The sequence below is a fragment of the Monodon monoceros genome, unplaced genomic scaffold, assembly GCF_005190385.1.
Source record: "Monodon monoceros isolate NGI ecotype Baffin Bay Population unplaced genomic scaffold, NGI_Narwhal_1 Super_Scaffold_18, whole genome shotgun sequence".
NCBI classification, from domain to species: Eukaryota; Metazoa; Chordata; class Mammalia; order Artiodactyla; family Monodontidae; genus Monodon; species Monodon monoceros.
In genome coordinates this window covers 34,993,640-35,014,062 of record NW_021703774.1, presented here as the reverse complement: position 1 = coordinate 35,014,062, position 20,423 = coordinate 34,993,640, and the positions used below count along the sequence as shown (strand labels likewise).

Here is a 20,423-nt window from a genome sequence, read left to right as displayed (position 1 = left end):
GAGAGGAAATCACTAGCCATGAGGCTGGAGAGTTAGGCCTGCTCAAGACCAGTTGTTCTCAAAGCCCTCTTACACCATCGAGAAGTGTAATCAAAAGTTCAAAGGCTTTTGATTTTGAGAATTATATCTATCAATAATTACTGTATCAGAAAGTAAAACTGAGACCATTTCAAATTATTCATTAACTCATTTAAAAATAAGAATTACCTCTTTAAGTGAATGTATGTCACCCATTTTAATGAAAAATAATTATATTTTCCAAAAAAAAAAAATTAGGGGCTTCCCTGGTGGCGCAGTGGTTGAGAGTCCGCCTGCCGACGCAGGGGACACAGGTTTGTGCCCCGGTCCGGGAAGATCCCACATGCCACGGAGCGGCTGCGCCCGTGAGCTATGGCCGCTGAGCCTGCGCGTCTGGAGCCTGTGCTCCGCAACGGGAGAGGCCAAAACAGTGAGGGGCCGGGACCCGAAAAAAAAAAAAAAAAAAAAAAAAAAAAAATTGGGAGAAATGAGGCATTGTTTCACATTTTGGTAAATTTCTTCAATATCTGGCTTAATAGAAAACTGCTGATACTCTCATATGTTTCTTTATTCAATCTGTTGTCATATTACATGTCTTGTGGCCTCTGGAACACTCCACTGTACTACACTTGTGGGAGAATGAAAGTGAAAGAGGGCAAATAACATTTAATATTATTATGAAAATAATTTTGACCTTAGTTACCCCTCGGGAATGTCTTGGGGACCCCCAGGAGATCCTGGACGACACTGCTGCTTTAGAATTCACTCTTTCAGGAGCCACTAGCCTATGTGGTTACTGAGCACTTGAGATGTGGCCAGTGTGAATGAGGAACAGAACTTTCCACTTTATTTAATTTTAATTAATTCATATTTTAAGACTGGAACAATATAGTTTTTTTTTGTTAAATATAATCTTGTTATTTTTGTAGGAATACATTTCACTTTAACTCTTAAAGTAAGACATCTCATTAATAACTTTTTATATTGGGTTTATGTTGCTATGATAAGATTTTGAATATATTGGATTAAATCAAATGCATTTTAAAAATTCATTTCACCTTTTTTTTGACTTTTTAAAATGTGGCTACTTTTAAAATGTAAATTTAAAGTTACTTATGTAACTCATATTTCTACTGGGCAGTACTGCTCTAAATGAATCTAGATGAATCTAGATGAAAACTCTATATGCCATGTGAGGTCTATTCTTTATTTTGAAGGTAATGTGGAACTATTGACAAGTCTGAAGAAGGGAAGTGACTCAATCAGATTTGTATTTTAGAAAGCTCACTTTGGCAGAAGTATGGGGCATGGATCAAAGGAGGAACTAGTTAGGAGGTGACTGTACTAGTGAAGATAAGGGAAACATGTGGCCTGAAGGAAAGTGGCTAAACTGGAGACAGAATGGGAGGATGTAATCTTAGGTGTAATATTGGCATCGTGGTTGTGTAGGGAAATGAATGTCCTTATTCTTAGGAGATGCATGCAGAACTCTTTAGGGATGAAGTGTCATAATATCTGCAACTTTCTTTTATTATCTACACTTTTCTTTTTTTAGTTTAATTTTTAATTTTTATTGGCATATAGTTGATTTATAAAGGTGTGTTAGTTTCAGGTGTACAGCAAAGTGATTCAGTTATACATATACATATATACACTCTTTTTCAGATTCTTTTCCCTGCAACTTACTTCCAAATCCACCGTATTTACATGGAAACTTTACACACACACACACACACACACACACACACAGTACATCTGTGAGAGAATAAGAGTGATAGGGCAAATAGCATCTTTGTATTATTATGAAAAAAATATATCTATGGAGAGAGGAGGAGGGGAGAGAAAGCAAATGTGGCATGAAATATTAGCAATTGTGAACCTATATGAAGTAATCTAGTAAATAGGGGATCATTTTACTCTTAAATTTTCTAGAGGGTTGACATTTTTCGAAGCCAATAGATGGGGAAGATAATGAAAAACAAAGAATGCAGCAATTGGATATGAGAGAGAGGGAAAAGGGCAGTGAAGAATGATTTTCTGTTTCTCTTTTGGCAACAGAGTGGACCACGTCGTCATCCTCAAGATGGAAACACAGGAGGAGAAACAGGCTCATGGGGCGAGGATGAGTTCAGTATGGATCTGTAGGCTCAGCAGTGCCTTTGGGATCCAATAGGAAGTGCACAAGCTGAAGTTTCTGAGAGGGAACTTGGCTAGAGATGCAGACTTGGGTGACTTTAAAATCTAGATAGTACTTGAAGGAGAGCACCACGGTGTCAAGGGTGTGTGTGGAGACTGAGAAGAGGGGGGTGTGAGGATAGAACCCTGGGGAACACTGACTTTTTAGGGTCAGCCAAGAGGGCTACCATGGTAGACAGCCTCCAGGATGGCCCCCAGTGCTGCCTCCTCAGCTTCATACTGGTGTGTGGTCCTCCCCGACATTGGACTAGTATTGGTCTGTGTGACAAGTGATGGTATGGCACGCCTGAGATCTTGGCCACATGTGCTTATTCTTCTTGGATCACTCACTCTGGGGGAGCCATCTCCATGTCACGGGCAACCCTGCGCAGAGGTCCATGCGTGAAGAACTGAAACTTCCTGCCCATAGCCATGCGAGGGAGCTTGGAAGAGCTTGGGAGAGAATCTTCATGAATGAAAGAATGAATGAATGAGACTGCAATCTCATGAGAAATCTTGAGCCAGAACAACTCAGCAAAAGTGCTCCCAAATTCCTGACCCTAAGAAGCTATGTAAGATAATCAATGCTATTTTACGCTGCTAAATTTAGAGGTAATTTGTTATGTAGCAACAGATAACTGATACAGATGTCTCAAATGGAGACTTAGAAGGGTGGTCAAGGAGACATGAAAACTTTGAGACTGGCATCATAAGGAACCAGGGGAGAGAATAGTTCATGGAGGAAGGTCTGTTATACAGTGTCAAATGCTACCAAGTGGTAGAGAAATGGAATTTTCAACAAAGGGGTGATTGGTAACCTTGGTGAAAGCAATCAGTGGAGTGTGGGAGGGTAGAAACCAGATTATAATAGACTGAAGAATAAGTAAGGATAAAAGCTAGAATTTTTCCATTATCACACTTAATTGGGGGAAAATCCCTTGTGATAAACACCAAATCCCCACTTTGGGGATGAGAAAGCCAGGGTCACATTGCTGCTATGTGGTAAAATCTGTACGCCCCCGCCTGCAGTGGCTTGTTAGAGAATTCTAACTACATTCATTACTCTTTCTGGGAAGAGTTCCGATAAATCCATTTTGTAACCTCACCCCACTTCCAGCGATGTTCTTGCAACATTACAATTTCGGTGTCCCAGCCCGCTGCCCAGCTGGGATGGATGCTCCTTCCTCTGGTTCTGCCTGACTCACCCCTCCTGCCTTGGGAAGAGAACTGACAAATTAAAGTTAGTGAAGAGCCATTCTTGCATTCATTTCAAAGCTATTTATTGAACTCTTTGTAAGAGCCTCAGCTACTGGCCAGACTTCTCAGACAAGAATGGGCTACCAACGTGATGTTTTACATATGGAGTCAGCACTCCACAAGCAGAAGAAAATCTTCTTTATCTTCCTGGAGTGAGAGCCCCTACCCAAGGTTGAATAAAGCACAGCAAAATTCAGCAGCTGCTGCATCAACAAATTGAAGCAATCATAGTAATCATTCAGCGGTGATTAATAGCAACAACTCCTCCTGGGTCTCATACATGAACCTATAGATAGGTAGCTATTTCTAGCTCTAAATCTGTTTTCATGTCTTTGGCCTCCAGTCAATCAATTCACCTTCCCATGACCCACACGGCCTCCCTCACAGAAAGATTTCCTGAGAAAGCTTTGCCCTAGGAGTAGAACCACTTCAGACCTGCTTGAGCTACATTAAGTGACCACACCGTGTCGTGGTCCACCTCCTGGCTTTAGAATCAGATAGGCCTGACCTGGGAGTCCAGCCCTGATACAAGGTATGTGACTTTGAGTGGGTTTTTTTTTTGTTTGTTTTTTTTAACCTCTTTCATTCCTAGGCTCCTTATCTGGGGAAAAAAAAAAAAAGGGGGGGGGGTTTAATCATATCTACCTCATAGCATGACCACAAGTTTAACAGGAAGAAACAATTTTTATGTAAAAATATTACTGCCGTATTTCTTCATTCTAAGTGAGGCAGGATTCACCTCAGAGGCGCTCGGCTCATTTGCTGGGGCGAACACTGGGATAAACTTTTGCGGCTGAGAAAACCAGCTGAGCAACTCTATACACACCCATCTCCTTAGCTCCTCCTTTGACCCCAGATTGAGAATAGCCCAGATTGGAGACATTTGTTCACAAAGAGCTAAATTTCTTCGTGTGATAAAGTTATAGAAAGCTGATATTTTCAGGGGAAGGTGGGGAACGGTAGAGAACTGGAGGAGAATGCTCTCAGGAAGGAAAAATGGCTGCAGGCAGGGTTCTGGGTAGCAAAACAGCCAGGACGGAGGGCGGGGCAACAGGGAGGGCGGGGCAGTTGAGGGGCTTTACTGTGGTGATTCCCAGCTATTGCTTGCTCTAAGTGGTGCTATAACTGTCCTATCGTGCCTCTGACCTGCAGTAAAAGTCTTCCACACAAAATGACCCTGTGTTCTGGGAGCTTTAAGGACAGAAGGAAGGAAAGAGTTTAACTTGCTGTGAGAATAATAGGACGAGAGGATGCACTATCACGAGGCAGGAAAATGACCTTGAATTCAGCTGGAGCAGGAATTCATAAGAAAAAGGGAACATGAAAATGTCAGCCCATCCCCCAAGAATCCTTGGGGGGAACAGGGACATCCCACAGAATTTGGTACGGGGACTTGGGCTGTTTAAGGAAAACATGTTCTAAGAAGGCTGGTAAAAATCAGGTTACATAAGGATTTTTTTTTTTCTTTTTTTTTCCGCGGTACGCGGGCCTCTCACTGCTGTGGCCTCTCCCGTTGCGGAGCACAGGCTCCGGACGCGCAGGCTCAGCGGCCATGGTTCACGGGCCCAGCCGCTCCGCGGCACGTATGATCTTCCCGGACCGGGGCAAGAACCCGTGTCCCCTGCATCGGCAGGTGGACTCTCAACCACTGCACCACCAGGGAAGCCCTACATAAGGATTAAATGACAGAATGTACAGAAAGCAATTAGCTCAGAGCCCAACCTGTGATCAGCACTCTAAACTAAAGGTAGCTTCTTATTACGATTTAATGGACAATTTCCTCTTTTCTTCACCCTTTTGAACTTCAAGGACTCACAATCTATTTGAAAATTATGATATAGTCATTCATTTATTCTACAAACATTTGTCACATTCCTTCTATGTAGCAGGTAATTTGAATAATTTCAGGCAGTAGGAGTGATGATCATATTTCACGTATGCGGGCTTAGCGTGTGCCAGGTAGTGGGCTAAGTGCTCTACCCGGCTTGTTTCATTCAATCCTTGTGACAATCCTAGGGAGGAACGATTATCTTCCCACTTTATAAACGAGGAGGCTGAGGCACAGTGAGGTTAAGCGACTTGCCTAGACCACATAGCTAGCCAGTGGGAGAGCCAAGGTTTGAACCCAGGCAGTCGGATTTCAGAACATTCTCTAAAAAATCCATACTGCACTGTTTTTGAATGCAACTGACAGGTGTGTGAGTTATGGCCTATGAGGGGGAGGGGTCATGAGGGAGGGGTCATGGGGAGGTAAACCTACAAGTATGGCTAGGATTTTCTTGCCTTCTTTTTCCTCCTACCTCCCATTCCCATTCTAGCTTGCACTGTCAAGATGGGGGTGGCACTAGCATCCCAACACTTACTTCTGTTCAGAGCTGCTCATCACCTGGTTTGAGGTCTCCCATTCTACCTGTGCCCACCATTAGCAAGGGGAAACACGAAAAGGGAGAGAAGGAAAAGACCTGTTGAACTAACCGATAGATAATTAGAAGCTGACTATTTTGCCATAATGCAGCACAAGGGCAATAAATAAATCAATCACTTGGGGGGGTGGGGAACGACTTTCCTATAATCAGCATTTAAAGGCTTATACCACTTAATTAGTCTGTTAATTAAAACTGTTCTCCTCCTTCCACATGTTATCAGCCTGCAAGGCAGAGAAAACTCAAGCCCCTGGGGGGCAGGAGATAAGAGAAGAAAGACTGAAGTGCATAGCAGATTCAGACAGCTGGGCATGTGTGTGTTTTAAAAGCACAACGCTTAGTGCCCGGGGCAAATCTACCTGCTAGTAGGAAGGGAACGTTTATCAAAAACCAAAAGGCTGTTGTCTTTGTTGAACAGAAAGGGGAAAAAAATGATTTAATCTTTAAAGAGAAAGACCCCCATAACCACACACACGGATCTGTGAAGGGCAGATGCACTGCGTGTTCCCTGGGGCACTGGATACAGTGAGAAACAAACATGCTCAGTGCAAACGCTGCGTTATCAGAAGACTGGAGCACGGGGACTAAGCCCTGATGCTGACGTGTGTACTTCTTAGGGAACTAACACACATGGAGTCCCTACTATGTGCCAGGCACCACCTCCATTCTTTATGTCTGTAACATCGTGTTTGGTGATTTCGTCGACATTCTTAGAGTGCGCTCGAGTTATTTCTGGGAATTCCCACAAAAGGAGCCTCACACGAGCCTTCACAGCTGTGGTCACCAAAGAATGGCTGCTCTGCTCTTCTCCTTCTGTTCTGGCTCTCAGTGGTCCATGCCTCCTGCCCACCAAGAGCTGGGGAAAGCCTCTCATCGCTGTGGCTGACTGTGTCATGCAAATTCATAGGGCCATGAAACTCACAAGTCATTCTTGAGCAGTTCAAATAGACTCCGAGCCCCACAGCTCTCTCCGTGCTCCTGGGAGGACTGTGGCCTTCATACTGCTTTCCTCTCTTTTCCAGCCCCTCCGCTGGCCTCTGTCCTCCCCACCCTGGTTACCAAATACACACTTTGGTGCACTCGAATGAAGACGAGCAGACACAGAGTCTTCACCAGCATCAGACCACCAGCAGCGGTTAGGTTACCTTGTTAATACAACCCTCACAACAGCCGTGTGACAGACCACTAGCAATCCCATTTTACAAAATAGGGAAACCGTGGCTCAGAGAGGGTAAATCATTTGTCTAGGACTCCACAGGTAGTGACAAAACATTTAAATGAGCTCAGTAAATATATGCTGACAGACAGAATTGGAAATATGGAGGCAAGAGAAGATCTCCAGCTTCTGGGAACTATGGGGCCTGCAGGGGTCTGACTATGTGGTAAAAGGGAAGTGTCTGTTGAGGCCACCCTTCTAGGGTGAGAGAAGGGGCAGAGATGGGGAGTATAGGGTCAGCTCCAAGGTCAACTGCTCGTGAACCCAATTCCCCTGCTGGACACCTGTTGTTATATAATCTACTTTCTACCAACAACCCATCACATTCCAACCCCCCCGCTAGCCCCCCCCCCCAAAAAAAAAACCCTTTAGAAATAGTAAGTGGTGACATTTGTTAGCTGCATGAGCCTCTGTATGTCAACATGTACAAACATTCCCACTTGGGGATGGAATGGAGGGGCAGTGGTAATGTGATGGAGAGAGCCTGGGCTTGGAACCCAGTGACAAGCTTCTGTTCCCCGGTAACTAGCTAGGTGACCTTAGGCAAATTACTTCCATTGTCCACCTTCAGTTTCCTCATATGCAAGATGGGAAATGTCAGCCACCTTCCTCAAAATGTTACTGTGGGGATTAAGCGAAGTTAATACAATACTATTATTATATAGAGAGAACTTCAAAATTACAAAGTGCTTCCACATATACCTCTGGCAACCCTCAGAGCACCCTGAGTATTATTATTCCCATTTTTCAGTCGAGGAAATCGAAGACCCAGAAAGATTGGAATTCACTAGAGAACAGTGAGTGGTGCTATTATTCAAAAGCAGTGGGCCTGGCCCCAGCACATCTGACTTTCAGATCCTGCAGCACCACAGTATCTGTCCCAGAGTCCCTGTGTGTGTCATGTTCAAAGCTTTCATTCCTCTCGTAAGCAGTAAACATTTGTGTTCCTATCAGGTATCGTGCCCGGCATTGAGGATACTACTGCAGCGCTCCTATTGTGGCGGGGTAAGTGGACATCATCTAAGTGAGGAACAATCTCTGCGATGAATGTTACAGCTGGGGAAGGGCAAGGTGACATACGTGGAGACAGAGACAGAAGGGAAACCAGAAGAATGAGTAGGGCATAGCCTCACAAATCAGGGAAGGGGGTTCTCACCTCATAGTGGGAAAGAGCTTGTTGTTTGGTACAAGTGAAGCACAAAGGGTGAGAGGGAAGGGGCAAGAGAGGAGGCCAGAGGGTTAGCTGAGGGCCAGAGCTTGGAGGCTGAGAGAGCTGGGTGAAGGAGTTGGGACCTCATTCTTAGTAAAAGCAGAGCTGCCTACACATTTTCAGCAGAGAAGTGGTTGATATTTTTGGAAGATCCTTCTGGCTGGGATGTGGAGACTGGATCAGAGCCTGGTGAGACTGGAGGCAGGTAGGCCAGCTAGGATGGAGACAGATGCAGAAATTCAAGCAAGAAATAATGGTGTTCTGAGCTTGGGATGGGGCCATGGGGATGGAGAGAAGGGCAATCTCTGAAATAAATTTAGGACATGATGATGGATGGGGAATGTGTGTGGAGGAAAGGAAGGGAGGGGGGAGGAGTCAAGGATGACGCTAGCTTGTTTCTGGCATGTGCAACTGGTGGGTGGTGATGTCCCTTATTCAACAAGGGGACACTTGGGGTAGAATGTCTGCTATTTGTCAGGGGTATCCTGTATGAGCTTGTAACCCAATTTCACCTAGGGACCTCTAAATTATGTTTGCCTTGCCCAGAGGAGAAGAAATGGATGAAAAGATCCTGCCAACTTGAGAATTCTGCTTGCCAGGTGCCAAGGTGCGGATGTATGTTGATGGTGAAACATCTAGTATGAGGGGCATCTGGTTCCTCTGGAGCAAGGGCATTCATCTTCCTGGGTCTCCAGTGGGCCTCCTGTTCCCTCATCCCAGCTTCCCTTTGATTATTTAAGAGCTATTTGTCAAGGGCATACCATGTAAGCCACCTCAGCTTCGTAGTTGCAGAGCGGAAACTCTTCTTAAAAGAGTTTATAATCTAGAAGCAGCGATAGGACAACCAACCACAAAAATAACTACAGGTCCACATGAATAGTGTTAATAGCCATAAATGGCATAAAGAACATGCTCCCAGAAGACCAAGGTCACTTCTGAATGGGAAAACCAGGGAGGAAGTGGTATTCAAGCTGGTCTTAAAGGAGATGTGGAACTTCTATAGGCATAAATGTGGGACTGTGGTAGGAGTAGGTATTCCTGAAGGAAGAAACAGCATGAGCAAAGATGGCAGCGGGCACAGGGAATCACCAGCTCCATCTCTTGCTATCTTGGGTACGGCAGAGAGGGATTCCTTAAGCTGGGGTCCATGGAGCTTTGAGAAGTCTGAGAATTCCCTGACCGTGCAAAATTATGTTTATGCATGAATGTGCACTTTTCTGGAGAGGGGCCCAGCTCTCTTTCAATTCTCTGAAGGATCTAGGGCAGAGAAAATGTTAAAAAACAGTACTCCAAATCTCCCGAATTAGAATTTACAGGTGGGTTGAGGCATCTGTCGTTTATTTTATTTTTTTTATTTTTTTATTTCTTTCAAGAACTGTCCGGTGCACACACCTCGGGTCTCTAGACAGGCCCAAGGAGACCTTGAAATGCTAGCTAGCTCACAGGGCTTCCCTCCCTTTGCCCACCCTTGATCCCACCACCTCCATTTTATGAGTAGTCACCACCCTCACCAGTCTCCACTGCCCTGGGAGAAATAAGGGAGGCAAGGTCAGAGAAGCAGAGGGGAAACTCAGGGACTTATGCAAAGACTCTGGAATCTCCCTCAGAGATGGGGTGGGTGGGAGCCTTTCCGCCCTAAGGCCGGAGGTCAGAACGGCCTGCGGGGTCCTCCGCCCCACTGCAAACCCACGGTCAAATTCTGGGAATTTCCAAAACCAGTCGGCGGTGCTGCGGCAGATCTTCCCGGACGTCAGCGTGCGGTGCCGGCCGCGGCCGCTGGGTGGCGCGGCGCCGGGCGCCGAGCGTGGGAAGCGCGGGCGCGCGGGCGGGCTGAGCTCACACACCCGGGAAGCGGCCACGGCAGAGCCGGAGTCCGCAGCGGCTGCGCATCTCGCGCCTCCCGCGGGGCGCTCAGGGGGCGCCGAGGAGGTTGTGCGGTCCCCTGGGAGGGATGCGGACGCCGGAGGTAAGAGCGGGGCCCCGGGCGGGTGTGTGTGTGTGGTGGGGGGCGCCGCGGCCGGGCCTGCGGGAAGTCTCCGAGAGCCCCGGGCAGGGGTGGGCCCCCTGGGGACGATGCCCCGGGCCCGCCGGGCTCGGGTCGTCCCCCACCCCCGCTGCGGCGCGGCCTTCCCGCGCAGCTGCCCTCGCCGCGTGGGTGGGAGCGGATCCGGGCCGGGAGCAGCCCGGGCCGGTCCCTGGGCTCTGGGGCCGGGGCCAGCAGGGCGGGGGAGGTGGATTAGCAGCCCCCTGGGCCCGGCCCAGGAGCCCCTGCCCGCTCCTCACCTTCCGTTTCACAGCTCTGCAGTGGGCGTGGTGCCCCTCTGCTGCAGAGGGGGTGCCCAGAGTTGAGGAAGGCGGTGGGGGAGGAGAGCGCAGAGACAGGTGGTTGAGGGGGCGAGCGATGGTGCGCGGAGACTCGTGATATTAATGCGTATTTCTTTCTCCCCCCTTCTTCAGGGGGCGCGGAGGTGCGCGTGGAGGAGGAGGCGGGAAGGCCAGAGGCTTAGCTCGGGCGAGGCAGGCGCAGCCGGAGATGCCACTGGGCAATGTCTCTGTTCAGTCCCCCCCCCCCAAATTAATAAAGTGGGTGTGGAGGTGCGGGTGGGGGAGTTTGTTGAACTGCCCCAGGCCTGCCGCCTGGCTCTCTCGTGCATATCTGGGAGCCGCTTGCATTGAGCGCTCTGCAGAGGTTGGGGGTGGGGGCTGCCGTCGAATTGCAGAAGCTTCAGCAGCAGAGACAGTTGCAGAGATAGGGGCTGGGAAAAGGTCTTGGGGGTGGAGGGGCGGTGTCCGGAGGTGAAAGGGAGTCTCCAGGCCTGCAGACTAAGTTCATAGGTGCTGGGTTGGACAGGATACGGTGGGAGGTGGGAGCGGTAGGGAAAGAGGGTGATGCCCTTAGGACCCCCTCCTTCCAGCTTTGTTTGTAGCCATATACCAAAATGTGGGATTCGGCATTTGCCAAATGTGCTTAATTTTTTTTTTTCTTTCCCTTTCTGTTTGTTTTGTTTTTTAGAGGAACGGCAAATGACAGAGCAGAGGCAAGGCTGGCCCAGCCAATCCTGGAGCCGCTGCAGCACTGGTTCCCCAAACAAACACATTCTGGTGCAAGGACAGAGAGCAGGGGGCTGCTGGCCCACACCCCTCCCCTGCCCTTGGCCCCCTTGCTGCTCCCCTGTGAGAAGGGCAGCTGGACAGAGGCTGCCTTGGGCCAGGGTGGTGATGGTGCTGTGGCCCCTCCCTGCTGCCCAGCGTGGGAAGAAGAATGCAGAGCCAGGCAAGTCTCCCTCTGTGTCCTCTGGGGTGGAAAGAGCAGGTAGAGACAGGGCTGGGGCAGCCAGGGCCTGGCTGGCGTTGCTTTGGCATCGGTGGCGAGAGGGCTGTACCTCCGGCCCCTTGGGTTTGGTTCTCTCGGCCTGTCCCTGGCACTCAACAACTGTGTCTATGTGCTCATTGGTGCCACCATGTTATATAACGCTTATATAATCTCCCAGGGCGAGTGCTGTGTCTCCACTCTCAGGTCACACAGACGCTGTGTCCGTGCGGAAGTCAGGATCTGTGGACGCTTCTACGCCCTCAGCTTCAACCTGGCTCCTTCTCCTGATAACGACTGCAGGAGGGGGAAATGGGAGAGCAGGGGCCCACTCTACCCCAGCTGTCTGGGGCTGAGAAAGAGGGGTTGGCTATGCAGCCTTCCTCATGTTCTTGCCCAGTGCACCTTCTGGTGGAGTGGATGCCATTCTTGTGCTCTGAGGCCAGTTTTTTGTTCTTGAGGTCCCCTGGCGCGGCAAATGGGTGTGGTGAGATGACCCCCAGAATGTTGCAGTGGAAGAATACATGGTACATTCGGTTGGATAAAGAGAGTGAGAAATTAACTCTGCCTTTGAGGTTTTGGGCAAGAGTGGCTGGAAGGATGGGATGGCGGTGGCATTCTAAGAGATTTGGAGCAGGCCTAAGGGCTAGAGGATGGTCAGGGAAGGGTGTACAGGGAAGTGGATCAGACAGCAAAGATAAACATGGTGTTCTTTTACTGTACTCTCCACTGGGCTGTCCCTGGTTGCCAGGGCAACAGAAGCAGTGATGAAAATCATGCCTTTCGTTCAGTGGAAAAATCTGGCTCCTCCTCCCGCCTCTTCCTTCTCTAATTGTCTGCAACCTATTGGGAGGGTGATGGCTCTAGGGATCAGAGACCCCAGCGTGTTCATATCAGGCACCCCCCTTCCCCATTTTTTGTCATCTTCCGCCTTCCTGCATCCCCTGTCTCCCCCAGAGCTCAGTAATTGGCAGTTGCGTAGGAGTTGGACTGGATGGAGGGGGAAGGGCATGGACGTCATTGCAGGGCAGGGTGAGCAGAGCGTGGGCAGAGCTGTGGATACAGGAATGACTGGCACACGAGGAGGGTCAGGCATTGATTAGCTGGGTGGAGGCTTGTTCCTGGGATGGTAAGACCTGGGGTGGGAAGGGTGGGTGAGATGATGGAAGGCCTGCAGAACCTGGCAGTCTGGGCTTGCAGTGGTGGTAGGAAATAGGAAGGCCCTGAGGTTTCTGGTGTGGTCGTGGGTCCTGAGGAAAGTTAGAACTCATTCATTCAGCACTTTTTGGGTGCCTACCATGTTAGGTAAGGTTCTGGGAGCTGGGAAGACACAAGTAAGTAGGACTGGGCTTTGACCTTGAAGAGATCATGGTAGATGAGAGGAGGATGGGTATATGGGGGAAGATCAGCTGGCATTGTTACAAGCCCAGAATCTGGGACTCCAGGCAGGAGATTGGCAATATTCCAGACTGGAGGTGATGGATTAGGGTGGAGCGTGTGAGAATGGAGAATGCAGAGGAAGAAGTAGTTCAGAGAGCCCCTTTGGCTTGGGGACAGAACATGGCGAAGAGAAGGCGCTGACGTTTTGAGCCTTAATGACTGACAGAAATAGAAGAATCAGGGTTCATACTTATTTGGGGTAGTCATGTTTGATTTGCTTTTAGACATATTGCCCAAGACAGTGGCAGAGTGTCTTGATGGAAATGTTTATGCTCAGGCAAATAAAATTTGCGATGGAAGTCAGTTCTGGGAAGAGGTTTGGAGGAAATTGTATTATGAAGCCTTGAAGGTATGAGGTTGTTGAGAAGGTAGTGTAGAGAGAGATCCCAGGGCCTGGGGCATCGGCCTAGAGTTGGGTGAGGCTGTATGCCTTGTACTTGTTTATTACCCCAGGGCCCGCCCAGACTGCTGGACCAGTTTCTGCTGATGAGCGCCCACGTCCTCTACCAAACCACACCCCATTCTGAAGTTCAGGTTTCTGTTTAAGTTTTCTTCTCGCTAGTGGCTATGTCCAGGAGGATATGTCCTGGAAAGATAGATATATACATTTACCTCTCCAAGCTCTCTCCTTGACCTTTGCTATACCATTCACTTATAAGTTACTGAGAGGCCCTGGGATGTGCTAAAGAGATGTGCCATAGGTCCTTAGCCTCCGCCAGCAAGGCTGTTTGTTCTGGTTCCTTTCCAGTCATCACTCTAGAGGAGTAAGAGCCCTGGACAGAGTCAGGAGGCCTTTGCCAACTACCTGATCTTGGACAAGTCACTTCCTTTTCCAGGCCTTAGCGTCTAGTCTAAGGGTCTAGTTTCTTCCAGATCTAAAGCCTTCAGATTTCCAAAGTTTTTTCCACTTTTGCTCAGGTTTCCGATGCAGGTGGGGCTTTTGAAACCAGCAGCCCAGATTTCTTTGGAGTCTTGTGGGAGGGAGTAGGGAGAATGGAGGCCTGGTTCCTAGAGCAGGCCCCTGTCTCCAGAGTGGGCGGGAGCCCTCCAAGTAGAGGGTGGCCCCTGTTCCTTTTGGGAGCTTGGGAGTGCTAGAAGAGCTGGTTTTCCCAGTGACCAGGAGTTGGAAAACTACAGCCCATGGGCTGATGCCTGCTTTTGTAAATAAAGTTTTATTGGAACACAGACTTGCTCACTGTTTACATCTATGGCTGCTTTCATGCTACATTGATATAGTTGGGTAGTTGCAACAGAGACTGTATGACTACAAGGCTAAAGTCTTTACTGTCTTGCCCTTCAGGAAAAAAAATTGCTAATCTCTGTCCTAGACCACCAGAAAAGTGCTTGGATCACCACTGGGGATGCTTACTATGGCCAGATTCCTAGGGTTCTTGAAGATTCTGCCTTGGGCCTTCCTTTGTGATCCTATGACAGGATGATGTGGCAATTGAGATGGTAGATTCTTAGAGTCAGCCCAAAGATAGTGATCCTGGATCTGGGAAACCCCTTTCATTTTCATCTGTTTTCCTGAAGCCTGGAGGGTGCCTGTCCCCGCAGTCCCTCACACGTATACTTCTTTGAGCCCGGAGACCTACATTCCTCATCAGGGAAGGCTTGTGGCCTTGGTGTGACAAGCCACCCTCCCTCTCATTTCCCAGGCCTATGCAGAGGAGAATGGACCAACCCAAACCCAGTGTCTGGTGAGGAGAAGGAGAGGTTCATTGGTTCTGCCAAGTCCTGCAGCATATTTCCCTTGATACCTTTGCCTTGTCACCTCTGGCCTCACTATGCCCTTTAGTTCCAAGGCCCTGGAGATGCATCTGCAGAGAGAGCCTGCAACCCAGCCTGGTTTGTCTGCCTGAACTTGGCACTCATCCACTGTCGGAATAAGGCCCCGCAGCCTGGGGTTTGTGGGGTGTGTGTCTGTGTTGGCTTGAGGCTGGAATCAGTACTCAGGATTCTTGCAGCCAACCTTACAGAGTCCCCTTGTGTCCTGGTCTCCACCTTTTTTGACTCGGGCCTCATGCTGGAGTCTCGGTGAAACTCCTGGGTAGGAACAGGATGAATTTCAAGCTCTCACTTTTATAAAACAGTAGCAGAAGAGCAGTTGGGTCACTTCTGCTCAGGGCTGAGGTAGGAAGTAGCAAGAGGAAACCGCGTGCTCAGAGCCATGCAGGAGGGGGGCAGGGGGTTGGTAACTGAGGTTTATTCCCATTGCAGCTGGAAGGGAGGAGGCTGGCAGCGAGAGGAGGGAGCAGACGACCCCGAATAGCAAAGGAGACAGAAGCTAAGCACACCCAGAGCTGCTTTTAGCTGGTAATGGTAAGCCTGGCTCTAGGGGCCTTACTTCTCACCTCCCCTACACACATTCTCCCCAGAGGCCGGGCCTGTGACTGTCCTCATCAAAGAAAAAAGTAAAAAGGTCTTCATCAGAAATCCTTTCTAAATACCTTTCAGTTTAGGGTGACCCCAGACTGCACGGGTTTACACGAATGTTTAGACAAGTGTACTGACTTGGAGAAACATTCATTTACTACAGATTTATTGCGGATCTCTTCTGGGTTGGGCATTGTGTGAAGCTTGGAGGATACAGAGGTAAATAAAGGATTCACAGTGTGGTCTGGAAGGTGTATGGGCAGTTGAACCAATTTTAGTAGAACCTGTGCTAGATCATAAGCTTCAGGTGAGCACGGCTGTGTGTGTCGTGTTCACCGCTGTGGCCCCGTGTGGGGTCCTGTGCTCGGCACATGGCAGGCACACACATGTTTAACTGGCTGACGCATCCCTGTTTGGTGTGTGTCCTGGAAATGTGCAGGAGGGATCTGAGGAGGTAAGTGGAGCAAGAGAGGAGCTCACGGCAGCGTGTGTGACAAATCTGGGCAAAGGATGGACATACCTGGACGGACTGGTTATGCGAGTGCTGTTAAGGAGAAAGGATGTAGAACGGTTGACCGTGTGGGAATGAGAGACACCGGTGGCCTTAGGACAATGAGAAAGGAGAATGACCTGGTACAAGGAGGTGGGTAACCAGCCCCACATCACTGGATAAAGCCAGGGGCTGGGGAAGAAAGAAGCCAGCCAGTGGCAGGGAAGGTAAGATTGAGTCGGGAGAGCAGAAACCAGCATGAGAGGAAGCCTGGAGGCGTCTCAGGCCCAGGGTGGAAGCAGAGCTGAAGCAGGTGAGTCCCAGGTGAAGATGATGGCAGTGACTGTCAGCTCTGCCCTGCAGGTCTCCTCCGAAATGACCATGTCCAGGTATGACCCAGAATACCACATTTCCCCGCACTGGGGCAGACACAAGGAAATTAAGTGGAGTTTGAGATTATGGTTATTCTCCTTTCTAAAATTCTTACTATGGAAATTTTCACATATCTGTGACGGTAGAGAGAGCAGAAGAAACTTCAGTGTTCCCGTCACTCAGTTTTATCTTGTAATCAACACATGGCCCCTTTTGTTTCATTTGTACATTCATCGACCTTATTCCTTACTCCCTTCTTGGATTATTTTACAGCAGATCCAATACATCATATTTCATCCCTAAATACTTCATGATGAATTGCTAAAAACATAATACATTTTAAAAAACATAATCCCAGTAGTAGTATCACCCCCTGCAAAAGCACCGTTATTCTTAATGTCACCAATCATCCATTCAGTTACGTTTCCCTTGCTTGTTGCCATTTTTTTTTTTAAATAGTTGGTTTTGTTTGAATCAACCTCCAAACAAGATCCCCATGTTTCATTTAGTTCATGATTGATCTCAACGTCTCTGTTAATAAAGATTATGCTCATCCTGAAAAGAATGATGCTTTGCAATTCTACCTTTTAGATTTACTTAGCTGCCGCTGCTCTGTCTCCACTCAGCTGCCATCAAAAGCTTTCCTGAGTTTTGTTGAACCATTTGGTGATTTTTGAGCATTCTTCATTATTCCTCATCTTTGTGGTTTAACGTAACTAGTCGTTTTTACCTTCCTTCAATAAATACTTCTCGGGAGCCTCCCATGTGTCAGGCACTGTACCAGGCACTGGGCATACTTCTGTGAAAAGACAGGCTGGGCCCTGCCCTCAAGGAGCTTACAGTCTGACCACGTGAGAGCTGTTGTGGGTCTGCTTGTTGTCCCCCACCCCATGTTCATCCCAGCCAAGTCGGGTGACCATGACCATCACTGCTGTGCTGACACGTTTGCCACGTCCTAGGGCTCGGTGTTCATGTTCTCATGCTGTCCTTTCATGTGGTTGATAAGTGGTGTCCCCAGTACTGAGGGCGAAGCCAGGTGTGGTTTCTGTGGCATGTCCCTGTTTCATAGCCGTGCCCATGGATTCTAGCAGTGTCACCAAGTGACTTTGCGTGTGTCCATGTGACACTCTTGGGCTTGAGCCTTTATAACTAGGCGAGTTCACGTGGAGAGCTTGCTTAACTGGCAGACTGTAGAGGGGTTGAGTAAAAACATCTGGAAGGTGCTCAGAACTGTTAAAGAGCTCAGCGCATGCCATGGTGCTGGCATGTTCTTTGAGCAGGTCGGATGTTTCTGTGTCTTTGTGGACTTCCGGTTGCTTTGGGGCTTTTGCCCATAATGATCAGGCTGCCTGCCTAATTAGGCCTGCTTTCTCGACCTGCTGTATTTTTGCCAAGCAGTACGGTATTGGGTGACTACCGCCTCAGTAGCAGAATCTAATGGTACAATTCAGGCCTGTCTTGTTAATAAGGCATTTCACTGATTTGCATTTCTCTGTGAATAAATAATCAGACTTATTTGGACACTGTGACTTTTGATTTTGAGAGTGGTCTGTGACTCTTCTTGTGTTTTTCCAGTTCAAATGCAGCTATATTGCAGTTCCTGGATTATAGTGCCTGAGCCTTCTAACAGAAAATCTTAGTTAATAAAAATGAGTATATTCCCAGATACAAAGACTAGTATTCTTTCACCTTTCCTAGGTGTTTTATTCTATAGTTAAGATAATAATACAGAATATATGAATATGCCATGATATACATGTCCTGTTACTGAAGGCTACATAGTTTAGAGTTTGGTGTTATGTTTTTATTTTCTTCTAATTACGTAATCTTTAATTATTTTGATTATGCACCGGTGTTGGTTAAAACTTTCGAACAAGTTTCCTTGCGTGTTTGTGTGCGCGCGTGTATGTATACAGCATCGCCGTGCTAATACATTATATGCATTACAAAACACAAAAAGTTAAAAATGGCTGGATATATTGTATTTCTGTCTGCACTACTTATGGTCCTGTGGGAGCCCCTCTTGTTTGCACTAAATTTCACCCTGAGACGTATTCAGGACGTCGCTCCAGCACCTCCCTCTCCTTCTTGCATCACCATTTCTCCCCTCTCTCCTGGATCATTTCCATATGCTGCTGTTTTTCTCATCTTAAAAAAGGCCTTCTTTGACCTCACCTCTTCTAGCTGCTGCCCGTTTCTCTGCCCCAAAGAGTTTCCAGTCCTTGCTCCCTTCACTTCCTCTGTCAGACCCCTCCAGTCAGGCTAGTCCCAGCCACTCTGGACAGCAGCGCTCTTGCCAAGGCCAGCGGTGACCTCCATATTACTAAGTCTAGTGGCCCCTCCCTGGTCTTCATCGAAGTAGCTTCAGCGATATTGGCACAGCTGGTCATACCCTTTTTCTTGAAGCTCTTTCTTCACTTGACTTCCAGGATATAAATTTCTGGTTTTCCACCTGTCTCATTGGCCATCCCTCCTCAGCATCTCGTCTCCCTGACTTCTGAATGTTAGAAGGCCTGGGGCACCTGCTGTCTATCTTCTTTGTCTTCGTGATCCTTTCCCAACTCATGACTTTACATACCACCTGTATGGATGTTGTCTAGAATTCACTTCAGAGTAATCCCGCGAGATAAACAAGACTGACCATGAGTTGATAATGGTTGAAGCTGGCTGGTGGGTACCTGGGGGTTTATTCTGCTGTTCTCTCTAGTTGTGTTTATGTTTGAAATTTTCCATAATGGAAAGTTAGAAAAAAATCTACATGCTGTTGACCCCCAATTACTTTTCTCAAGCCCAGCTCAAGCTCCTGAAGTACAGTCCTATGTGTCTGTCTGCCTACTTAACATTTCAACTTGAATGTTAATAGACGTTTCATACTTAACATGCCCAAAACTGAACTTCTGATTTTTCGATGCAAATATATTCTTCCTTCAGTCTCCCATCTTGGTTATGAGAATGCCAGCCTTCCCGTTGCTCATCCAAAATGCCTATGGTCATGCTTCACTTCTCTCTTTTATGTCCTTCATTCAGTCCATCAAAAAAATCTTGTTGACTCTACCTGCAAAATATACGTAGACTATGACCAGTCAGAACTGCTTCCACTGCCATCACCATGGTCCAAGCCACCATCATCTCTCGCCTGCTTCTCCTTTGCCCCTTACAGGCTGTGGTCCTCACAGTAGTCAGAAGGATCCCACGAGACATAAGTCACATCATGCCTGCCACGCTCAAAACCCTGCTGTGGCTTCTTTCCGCACTCAGTGAAAGCCATGGTTGGAGTGGTCTGCAAAGACCCTGCAGCTTATGAACACTGTCCAATAGAAATATAATGAATTACACAGGACCACCACATGTGTAATTTAACAATTTCTGGTAGCTAAATTTAAAAGGAAAAGAAAGTAGGTGAAATTAATTTTAATAATCTAACCCAGTATGTCAAAACTGTTTTCATTTTTGATGTGTATTTCGTTCTTTTTGTACTACGTCACACCCATAGCACGTGGCAGTTTGGACCAGCTACATTTCATGTGCTCAGCAGCCTCATGTGCCCAGTGGCTGCCTTATTGGGATTGCAGGCCTACCTAGTCTGGCCCCACTTGGCTTCTGTGTCCTTCCCTCCTACTACTCTTCCCTTCTTTCACTCTGCTCCAGCCACACTGGCCTCCTTGCTGTTCCCCAGATAAACCAGGCATTTCCTGTGTTAGGGCCTTTACACCTCCTGTTCCCTCTGTTTGGAATACTTTCCCCCAGGGAGACCCGTAGCTGACTCTCGCTTCCTTTGGGTCTGTGCTCAGATACTACCTTCTCAGTGTCCTGCCTACCCACACACGCTTGCTAGCATTTCCTGCGTCTCTTCCCTGCAATGTTTTTTTCTCCATAGCACCATCACCGTTTAACATAACTGTGCACTTCTGTTACTTTATAGATTTTCTCTCTCTCCCCACTGGAATGTGAGCTCCATGAGGCCAGGGGTTTTTGTCTCTGTTCCCTGCTCTATTTCCAGAGCATGGAACAGCGCCTGGCACATATAAGAGGTGGATTGATGTTGCTGAGGAATTAAATGAAACGTATTATTAAGAATGATTCTTTTTTAGTAAGAACCATGCAATTGAGTGTATTTTATTGTTTCAGAATATCAT

At 47.8% G+C, this 20,423-nt stretch overlaps 1 protein-coding gene across 1 annotated transcript; it reads left to right on the top strand.

The window, feature by feature from the left end:
• Positions 1 to 2,382: 2,382 nt before the first annotated feature.
• Positions 2,383 to 16,906, top strand: LOC114897831. Its single transcript, XM_029226901.1, has 4 exons — positions 2,383 to 2,436; positions 10,019 to 10,265; positions 11,313 to 11,573; positions 15,270 to 16,906. The coding sequence occupies exons 1-4, from the start codon at positions 2,383 to 2,385 to the stop codon at positions 15,338 to 15,340; spliced, it is 633 nt and encodes a 210-aa protein (XP_029082734.1). The 3' UTR covers positions 15,341 to 16,906.
• The last annotated feature ends 3,517 nt before the right edge of the window (positions 16,907 to 20,423 follow it).

What these genes read in the sequence shown, in the direction of transcription:
- LOC114897831 (XM_029226901.1), top strand. Translation starts at nt 2,383, where the DNA reads ATGGTAGACAGCCTCCAGGATGGCCCCCAGTGCTGCCTCCTCAGCTTC. An exon ending in GCCTCCTCAGCTTCATACTG is followed by an intron (nt 2,437 to 10,018) that starts GTGTGTGGTCCT and finishes TTCCAAAACCAG; the next exon opens with TCGGCGGTGCTGCGGCAGAT. An exon ending in GAAGAAGAATGCAGAGCCAG is followed by an intron (nt 11,574 to 15,269) that starts GCAAGTCTCCCT and finishes TTCCCATTGCAG; the next exon opens with CTGGAAGGGAGGAGGCTGGC.